Genomic DNA, 10,394 nt, shown 5'->3' with positions numbered 1-10,394 from the left:
CTGATGGGTGCTTATAGCTACTGCAGTACTGTACAGAAAGTGATCACATTGAAATATGTTTTACATTAGAAGAAGCGTCAATACAGGCAAAATACAAAACAGGGTTCGCTGTAGAAATGAGTGTGGGATTGTCTGACTGTGAGATTCAGACCAAACAAAACACAGAGTGCAACATAACTTTATAAATATACAGGAATTAATAAAAGAAAACAAAATAATGATTTTTGTCTATATTGTTAGTTATATAATCCCTGTAATGAACACAATTAGAGCTCTCTCTCTCTCTCTCTCTCTATATATATATATATATATAGATTTGTCTACTTTCAGTCTTCCATTTATATGTTTACAGTATACACTCCCCATCAAGATTAACAAAAACAAATACAAAAGTCAGCTAGTTAACTTGATTGACAGCATAATTATAATGTATACATAACATTATATAGTAAACAGCAGCGCTAGTTTTATACCTGTTAATAACCTTTTAAAATGATGTTTTCTGGAGTACCACAGCTGCATATAACATTATATACTGCCCAGTTTCATTTAATTTATGTAAGATTATTCCCATGACAGCATCATATATCAACTTGTAATATAATGTAATTTAAAATGGTACTACAGTTTGACTCATTCCTGGATGAAATCACAATTATACTGACACCTTATCGATTATAAAGTATAGTTATAGGAGGGCTACAGTAGCTTCACATGCAATTCTGGAAATTTAGTTACTTTCTAATAAAGGGTTTGGAACCTATATAGTGCTCAACAAAAGAAGTGCATCAAAAAAAAAAAGAAGAAAAATGTCTAGAAATGATCCCCTTTAACCAGCGCTTAGTTAGGAAGTATGTAACGTGGCCATTTCTTTATATGATGCAGTCCAGGAAGTGTATCTGGAGACTGTCGATGTCAGGGAGGATTTCATTACATTTAGGACATGCATGCTCCGGAATATCCACCTGCTGTTGCCAGTCTCGATTTTCAGCACCTGAAAACAAAAAAGACATCATGTTTTTAATTTTATTTGTACAGTATATCCATTGTATAGTTACATAGAAAATGGCAGTGGTATACCACAGCAAAGAACACAGGTAATGAAAGTGTGTCAGGTAACTTAAATAATGGAATATTCTTTAAAATAATCAAAATAATGCAGTTTTTCTTTATTAAAATCCACAGGTTAAAAAAGTTATTTCCATTTTCTAAAAATACATCACATAAATACTTCAGAAATCTAATGAACAAACAATATGAATGCACAGAATATGCACAAATTTAGACAAACACACCCACAAGTACAAAGTTGGTTTCAATGAGGGGGATTACCGTACTGGTTGTTTTCAACCTTTAATTAGTTCAGAATTTACAGAAAACCCATCCAATGGCTCCTGCTTAACTATTCTTACCTCTTGCTCCTCCCTGCACATTCAGCTGTTGTGCATTCTGCTGTGGACTTGCCCCTCTGGAAACATGGCGATGCTGCATCTCATTCAGCGATTGCCTGAAACAATAAGACACCTCCTATTTACAAACTGCAGGGCTAGAAACACAGCAGCACTTTTTAAACAAGGACAAGTACTATTTTGAACTTGTTTATTGAAAATGATATCTACCTTCCAAAAGACTCCATCTCCTCTTTCAGTTTGCTGTTCTGCTTCTGTAAAAACTCCAGTTGTGCTACAATTCTCTCCTTTTCTTCATGTATCTTTTCTCTTGCTGCACGCTCAGCATAGAAATCTGAAGAGTAAATGTCAGCCTGCGGAATGGGTAAAAAGTCGTAGCAGTTTCACTCATTGTCCGTTTTCACTGCAATGATTGAGGCTCAGAGATGCAAGCTGATGGTAGTTAAACGCATTCAATAATTTATTTATTTATTCTGTCCTAAAAACATCCCTGAGCTACAGTGTAATTTACAGGTAACATGTGTAACCTTGTGTGTCAGCATCTAATCCTGATTAAAGGGATTTTTAAAATGTTATTGTTTGTTTGAGTTTTAAAGTGACAGTGGTGTTTTTTCACCAGCTTGTTAATACTGTAAATAAGTGTGCCGAGTTGCTTAACGATACTGGAAGTCTCCACTTGAGATTGCTGTGCCTGGAAACTTTGATTATAGTGACCCTCCTTCGGCACACTACAAGGAGCACTATATTGCAATTTATACCACAGGAGTCGGAATATCTAGTGTGGGATATATTGCTGTTATCTCACTTGAGTAGGCTCATGAGTGGATAACATGAGTGGGATAACATGTTTACCAGGACTAGTTTTGAGTGTGTCTTTGCTTACATTCCAATCCAGTGATGTGCTGCTGAAATTCAGGACCGAGCTGTGTGTCGGTAGTTCAAACAATACTGCCACCTATAAGTGTTTTATAACAACTTTAAAATGTCTGAAATAATTTCAAATTTCTATTGTTGTTTTTATTAGGGCTCCTGATTTCCAGTGGTGAATAAAAAACATAGACCACAAACGATCATTCTCATTCTCTCTCTCTCTGATATTTGTACATATTAAAAAATCCTAAATATGCACAAAATTATTATTTCATACGTAAGAATACGCATGGCAATTTTGCTGCACAGCTTGTCTGCCTCCCCTAAAACTTCCACTAACAACTACATCTCCCAGAATACAATGTCTTCAGTTACTTCAGTTAGTTGTCTTTGCAGCCAAGTAAACACCCGAGTCCTTCTACAAATCCAAATGGAACCATCGTCAGAGGTAACTGCTAAAAAAAAAAAAGCTGCCTATATTAAACAAACTTCTATAACATATTAACGCATCTCCTTATTTATCTGTATGGCTTTATATCAAAGTTTCAACACGTTTACGGAGTTTAAGAATGTAATGTCTAAATATAAGTACGTAATTAATTTGCAGTCAGTGTGATACTTCGAAAAAAAATGCACTGGGCCGATAAAGAACCTGTAGAACATACGTGTGGTTGTGCAGTAGTCCAAAGTAACATTGCAGTCAAAATGGAAGGCTCTTTTTTTAATGCCTACCCCATTACCATTAAAGATTGTACATTATTTATTAAGATTACTCATGACTTCAAGGTAATGTTGCATTTTACCATTTAATACATTTTACTCTGTGTTCAGATTAGAGGGTAAGTTGCTCCCAGACCTACCTACTGTATCTACATACATACAGTACATGTGCACCCTCAGCATACCTACTTTGCAACCATAATGTACTAGTACATAATGTACTAAAAAGAGTGCCTGTCTTAGCAGTTTACTTGAACTGTTCATTACCTGAGCCTTGAACAAAGAAACAGTCTCCAGCTCCTGCTCCTGCTTAAACATCTGCTGCTTCATTTCATCAATCTTCTGCTGCTTCATTGCCAGAGCTTCCTCAGCAGCAACAAGTCTTTCATTCATCTCACTAATTTCTTCTTTAGATGGGTTAGACTGGGAAAAATGCAGATTATAATAAAAACCTATCAATGTAACAAACACTTTAAATTATTGACATTAAACTAAGGTTGCAAGCATGATATAAAGTCACATGATCACAATATGGAAGCTATGTTATGTCACAGGTCAAAGTATTCTTTGTTTTGTGTATGGGCACCTCAAATAGTTGGAAAAAACAGTTTAGATAGTAGGGGATTGACAGAAACACAAGCTACCGTCACATGGATGCTTATTTAATACTGGAGCTTTTAGTTGGACAATCTTAATGCATCTATTATTGTTCTTTACCTTCATTTCATCCATTACTTTCACCATTGCTGTATAATCTTCAAACAGCTTGGCATATGCATCCTGTAACTGGATCAGTTTTCTCCTGTTCAGGAATAAAAACTGTTTTATTTCCATCAAGTGTCATTTCCATTTTTCATGTTTATGGTTGTCAGGTATGTAAAATCTTATTCTGGATTTAACCTACTTCTCATCCTCTGTTTTCATCTGTTCCATTTTACTCATTGACTGCAAGCTGTCCACCCGAAGCTTCAGTGTTTCATTCTGATACTGAACCTCCTGCTTTTCGACAAGTTGCGCACGAAAGGTAGAAAGATCTTGCTCGAAATCATGACATCTAACAAGAGATCATAGAATATAGAATGTACTACAAACCATTTCACAATTAAGGAATTATGTTGTACGTTATTAAAAAGCAGAGTGACCATGGAATAAATCAAAATTGTCTATACAGACATAATTGAATGGCAACATGAGCACTACTGTATCTAAAGAGGTGGTGGGAACTACTTTTAAACCTTTAACTTGCCTAGCTTGCAGGCTCTTCTTCATCCCTTCAGCCTCATCCAGTTTGGACTGTGCCTCTTGTAGGTCTTCAAACAATGACATCATCTCTGACTTTAAATTCTCCACCTCAGAAGCAGGCTGCAAAAATGTGAAAACATTATTTATAGGACGGCGCTACAAAGCCCAAGTTGCACAACCATGGTGATAAAGTCCAATCAGGCTATATGCATTTACTTTAAACATGTATTATCTTCCTGTGCGCATTAGATAGCACTTACTGGCATGCTCTGAGACTTTAAATAATGTGTAGCTAATAGTGACTATACCTGGTATTTAGAACCAATGAGGGACTTAGGGTCATCTGGCTGTAATTATTATTAGTTGCAGTTGGCTTTGTTCCTGAATAAGCACACATAGCACAATGACACATAGCAGTAATACACAGGGTCTATTAATTAATACATAATACATATCAACATTTGAATTACCTTGATGGTAGGTACTGTAGTAGGACCTTTATATATGCAAAAAATATAAATGCCTTTATACTTACGACATGCTGAGTCTCTGCAGTAATTTCACATGTGGTTGTAGCCTCCACTTCCATTGGTACTGATGAGGGCTTCTCATCAACTATCACTTCTGTCTGAGTCCCACTCTGCACAACATTTAATAGTCTTTTTTCTAGATCTAACATTCTGGTAAGAAAAAGAACATTGATCAGCTGGCTTCTCAACGAACATGGCTTGTAATCACTAAAACAAACTCATTAGAACAACCAGAAACACATTAGAAGCCCTGTTTTAAAACCTGCAACAATGTACCACCTCTTTTAAAAACATCTTCTGCTGGTAATCATCAACCCTTTACTGTACTGAGATCTAATATTCCAATAAGGCCTGTACCTTTCTTTTACAGCCTGGAGTTCAAGTTCAAGCTTCTCCACCTTCTGAGTCTCCAGTCGCAGGGACTGAAGCAGTTGGCTAACTGTTAATTCTTCAGACTCCAAACGGGTATTTGCTTCATCCAAACACTTATGCCGACTTGAAAAAAATGAATTTACAATTTAACTATGTAAAAATTTGGGTATATCTGCCCTCAATCCGTTATGCAAACAAAATATACTGCGATATACTGCGAGATCAAATTATACATTATCAAAAAAGGCTGCAATCTGTATGTTGCGCTATATCACATTATTGAATATTTAATTTCAGTCCACAGAATAACAATTACAATTCTACAAAAAGGCCTTTCTTTCTAAGCAATTACTGAGCTACACTGAATGAGTTTAGCCAGCACACAAGCCTCTGACATTGGAACAGTCATTAACAGGCATGGGTTGCTGGTAAACTATCAACTGCTCTAGTGCCTAGCCACTGCTGCTATGAGCCTGTGGTATTTGAGTAAAAACAAGTGCATCAAACAGCCTGTAACACAGGACTTACATATAAGCAGCAGCAGTGTTTGCAGGCTTGTTTTGCAAATCTTCAGTCAATTTCAACTCTCCCTCCTGCTGAATTAACAAAAACATATAATGACAATCAACTTTGAATATATAGCAATTGAATTTAGAGATTAAAAAGAAAAAAAAGCAGCAATTTTAGAAATTTAAGCAATTTAACTTTCTGAAAGCATCAGTAACATCAGATTGTTCAATTTTGAAGAGTTTAATCTTTCAGTCTGGGGAGCACAATGCTATGGTTTTCCACAGAACACGGCTATAAATATCAACTCAGACTCATGATTATATTTCTTTTTATAATTAAAATATCTTTTTTAGTTTTCTTCTTGTTAAATAGGTTTATTTGCCCTGAAATAGTTACACCTGGAGTTGTTACATTTGTTTTAAAACCGATAACAGAACTGTGTGCAATCTGAGGTTAAACCAGAAACTGCAAAACCAAAAATGCTGAAGGACTCTTTGCTTTCACTTACTGCAATCCTGATTTCGATAAAGGAATCCTCAGGCGAATCACTTCGTTGTTTTAACTGCAGCTCTGAGTTCATTGCTACCAGGTCACATTTCTCAGCCTGCAGGCGAGTGATCATAGCCTTTAGCTGCTCCACTTCCTGACTATGATCCACACTACCCTGGAATTTAAAAACTATTAAACAAATCAATAAATTAAACATTCTTAGTGATTTTAATTCCTAGCATTGGGGGGAAAATAAGGGTTTGAGGCTCCGAGATATGTATAATCAAACCAAAACTCACAAATGTTCCATAACTTTTATGCCTTGCTGAAATATACTACTATATACTAAATATACTAAGGTGGTATATGATTTTTTTTCATCGTTTATTAAAATCTGGTCAATCCCTGAAAATACTTTTTAAAATTCAGTTTCTTTCTTTGTTATTTTTTTTTTTTTTTTTTTATTTCAGTAAAACAAAAATGCCAGACCTGAGAAGTCTCAGGCCTGTTCCCTTCAAACATCTGGATTTTCTTTCTCTGCTCTTCATTATGTATGGTGAGGGCTGTCACACATTCCTTGGCTTCTTGTAGTTTATCCTCCAGAAAATCACGCTCCTCCTCCTGCTTCTCCTTCCAAGAAGCAATGTCCTCAAAGCGCCCCTTCATGGATGTATTGTTGTGCTTGAGAGCTTCTGTTTCAGATAATAATGTTAAATCCAACAACAACTTAAGAAAATAATATTATTACTATATAAAGTCTCTGTAAGACCTCTTTATAAAATGCCTAACACAATGTCTAACACTGACTTAAAGCTTCACTCTTAATTTTTGGGGGTTATCCTCTGTGTAATGAATGGTGACTAGACGTTATCTTTAGGTTTTCAGAAAACAACTAAACAAATGACTTTTTTGCTTGTATAACATTTTTGTATAAGGCTGTCCTTTTCTTTGCTGAAAAATACCTCACCTTTGAGGTCACTATTCTCCTTGATGAGAATGTTCATTTGGTGTAGAGTCTCTTCCAAGGTGCTCATAAGCGGAGCTGCAAGAGCCAGACCCCCCTGCCCATTCCCTTGCTGCATCTCCCCATTCAGAGTATTGGAAGTCATTATTTCACAGGCTCTTAAATCTACAAAATATTGAAAACATTTAACAAACAATAAAAAAGAGAACTTAATGGATAGTCCTTGTACCACTATTACACATACTGTATGTTGAATGAGTAAAATTGAATTCTACCGGAATTATTAAACATTTGCATGACTGAGGTCGTGCCATCCTTGCTGGTGGTGTTAACTTTGACTGCTGTATCACTGCAGATAAAAGGGCTAGGTGTTTCGTTTTACACAGCTGAGATGTAACCCTCACAGTATTTAGCTGATTAAATACAAATGATCTCATCTGAAAAAAGCCAATTCCTTCTATGCCATAAAGCACTGCCTTAGCAAAAAAACAGCAATTTTGAAAATAATAACAATGACATTTAACAGCATGAATTAAGGGCTTTGCCCACTAGATCCATCCCCTTGTGCTTTAACATGCGTAACTGTGATGAGTCAATTAATTTAATGAGCATGTACATTCCTATTGCACCTTGCACAATGAGTCAGTTGAGACCAATGATAATCACTTGGGAAGAGATGTGGTTCCTTGCAGTTCCCTAATTGTGAAAAACTAATTGTGTGTGTCGCCAAACAAAAATTACTTTATGATAAATCCAAGTAAGATTACAAAGACTTTGAAAAAAAAAAAAAGAAAACATGGAAAGAAATTGCTGTGGATTTGGGCATGACTGATATGTATTCATAAAAAAATTATGAACTGATAGTGTACAGAAACACGTGGACTTTTTGCAAAATTATTTTATTAGAGAAAGAAGCGTGACAGGGCAAGAGCCTCAATAACAGTCAGACAAGAGGGGCAGTACATGAATGGTGGAATTTCTGGCTCCATACACAGAGTAGGTGGTCATTATGGTAAAGTATTTTTGGTAGCTCATTGCTAGCTTCCCAACTTTTAAATGTTTATTACTGGAGCGAGTTTGAAATAAAATATTAGCCATATGGTTTCTGATGCTATGACAACTGTATGCTATAACAACTGTATCCAGAATCTAAAAGACCTGCAGATTAGCTGCAGGGGGAAGTATTGAGGGGAGAGTCAGGAGGTAAAACTACTGCAATTACTAAAAACAGTTGCTACGTCGTGCTGGAGGACCAGCAAGGTACTTGTTTGTTTTTCGTCCGCTGTTTTGCTTGTCTATTTATTTTGGCCTACAGTGCCATGTGCTGTTTTTGTATAAATCTTTTATTTATTTCAACCCCAGTACTGCCTGTCTGTGTGTTCCTTCCGGGTATGTGACGTCATCCACCAGCCATCTTTTCACATGACTAAATAATAAAGTGGTTTATGATCAGCGGTTTTTTTTGTGTGTTCCGTAAGAATTAACAACAGAATTGTATTTGTTATTAAAATACTGAAAATATTTATTTACTACAGTGCCTCCACTGCAGCTCTCTGAAGTACGATATTAGTGGGTAACAGCCTTTAATAATAGACATATAAACACAATAAACATTTACAAAAAGGGTTAAAAGCTCAGGTTATGAGCATTTAGTTTAAACACTTTCATCAAGCAATGGTGTACTGTGATAGAAAGAAATACTATTAAATTCTCTGGGTCCGTATCCGTGAAATTCGTGAATTAACTATTCGAATTACACGACTGCTAGGACCGTTTTAAACCGTAATTTACTGTGACGTCACAACTGCATACAGAAACTAAAATTAAGTAGGCCTGGAATAATATGTAGTTCAGTGTTTTGTTTTGTTAATTAAACGACTAAACGTGATTTAAAACTGTTTATTTTATTATTTGCATCATTTAATCTTGACTTGCTTTTCATTATTTTTATTAGCTTTCACTTTGTTCACTTCTCGAAAACAACAGACCAGTCACGACCATAACGCCAAAATAAATAAATAAACAAACATAAATGCTCTATTAACAACAACACACAGCTAACATTTGTAATACTAACGTACGCAGTTTTATTTCTTACCAGATCAGGTACAAACTGAATTCACTGCAGACATGGTGCGTATGCAGATACTTTAGTCCTTATTTCCTATCTGTCTTGCAGTCTTGATCTGATGTCTAGTTAAGATACTGACTAAAATTAAGCCTTATACTGAGTTACTGTCGCTGCCCTTCTTCTTTGGGAACACTAACACATGCAGTTCCTTTATGATTTTTCTTTTGCTTGGACTAAATGTTCTCGCTCAGCTGACAATGACGTCACGGATGTAGTTGCGATCAGGTTCTGCCTTTCATTTTCAGGGAATTCCCCACCAGGTTTGAGGATGTTCTTAATTTTGGATAACATTAGATGTCTTTATAGCTATTTTATTTTCCAATAAGTTTAATTATAGTAAATACTGTATTACTACAATATTATTAACTAACAATGGTGTTTTTTAAAATGGTAATACACTTTGTTGAATTTCTTTAGCACTCCTAAATAATATAGCAATGCTACCTTTGCAGAATAAATAGCAAAAATATATTGGTACGCATAAATATATTTATTTCTAATAACTGTATTTACACACTTCTAAACGTTTTCTGTTGTTTTTTTTATTTTATATATTTTTGTATAGTGATTCTCCATTAACTAAACCCACAGTGGTCATTTTTAAAATGACTTTTCTTAAGAAATTAAACTTTTTCAGTGGTTGAAAAAGACATGGTAGGAAGCAATTCTGGAAAAGAACAAAAGAGAACACGTCATATAAACAACGTCATTAAACAATTGTTAGTGTTCAATATATATATTATATATATATATATATATATATATATATATATATATATATATATATATATATATATATATATATATAAAATGTAGTTGTAAAAGTATCAAGTTAATCTAGTATCTAGTATAGATTTATAAAACGTTAAACAGTATTGGATATGTAGCCTATTCTATAAACGAACCCGTACTGTAGGACAGGTGACAAGAAGAAATACAAATGCACATTTACCATTGGTGCACACTACTGTATTTATAGTGATCTATTGCCATACGAAGTTGTATCAGCAGGCGGTGCTGTTCTCCCTTAAAATAAGTCACAACTAAATTCATGAACTGCATTCCAGTAAAGGTTAGCACCAAATAACCGGTGCCAGAATTTCTTTTTCTGGCATCACCCACCATTCAAGCCAGCTTTGTTGTCAGAAAGTCACTCT

General features: G+C 35.2%; 1 protein-coding gene across 2 annotated transcripts; it reads right to left on the bottom strand.

Moving 5' to 3' along the window:
* Positions 1–713: 713 nt before the first annotated feature.
* On the bottom strand, positions 714–9,420 carry LOC121318277 (optineurin-like). Of its 2 annotated transcripts, none has more exons than XM_041254779.1 (14): positions 9,205–9,420; positions 7,110–7,271; positions 6,632–6,834; positions 6,162–6,317; positions 5,672–5,739; positions 5,129–5,266; positions 4,777–4,921; positions 4,246–4,361; positions 3,904–4,053; positions 3,717–3,801; positions 3,267–3,422; positions 1,620–1,762; positions 1,413–1,507; positions 714–994 (listed from the first exon to the last, which is right to left on the bottom strand). In XM_041254779.1, exons 2-14 carry the CDS (start codon positions 7,249–7,251, stop codon positions 873–875), a joined length of 1,719 nt encoding a protein of 572 aa, XP_041110713.1. In that variant the 5' UTR covers positions 7,252–7,271; positions 9,205–9,420; the 3' UTR covers positions 714–872. The 2 variants fall into 2 exon arrangements, with proteins under 2 accessions (XP_041110713.1, XP_041110715.1); XM_041254781.1 differs by having other exon boundaries at positions 5,672–5,736.
* Positions 9,421–10,394: the final 974 nt, after the last annotated feature.

The sequence above is a fragment of the Polyodon spathula genome, chromosome 7 (genome assembly GCF_017654505.1).
Source record: "Polyodon spathula isolate WHYD16114869_AA chromosome 7, ASM1765450v1, whole genome shotgun sequence".
Lineage (NCBI taxonomy): Eukaryota > Metazoa > Chordata > Actinopteri > Acipenseriformes > Polyodontidae > Polyodon > Polyodon spathula.
Note: the sequence above shows the minus strand (reverse complement) of the source record. Positions and strands in the feature narration are given on the sequence as shown.

Coding starts and splice junctions, on each gene's coding strand:
- LOC121318277 (XM_041254779.1), bottom strand. CDS start 7,251: ATGACTTCCAATACTCTGAATGGGGAGATGCAGCAAGGGAATGGGCAG. Junction 4,054..4,245: donor AAGAAGAGCCTGCAAGCTAG/GCAAGTTAAAGG, acceptor ATCTCTTGTTAG/ATGTCATGATTTCGAGCAAG. Junction 995..1,412: donor TGTGCAGGGAGGAGCAAGAG/GTAAGAATAGTT, acceptor TTTTGTTTTCAG/GTGCTGAAAATCGAGACTGG.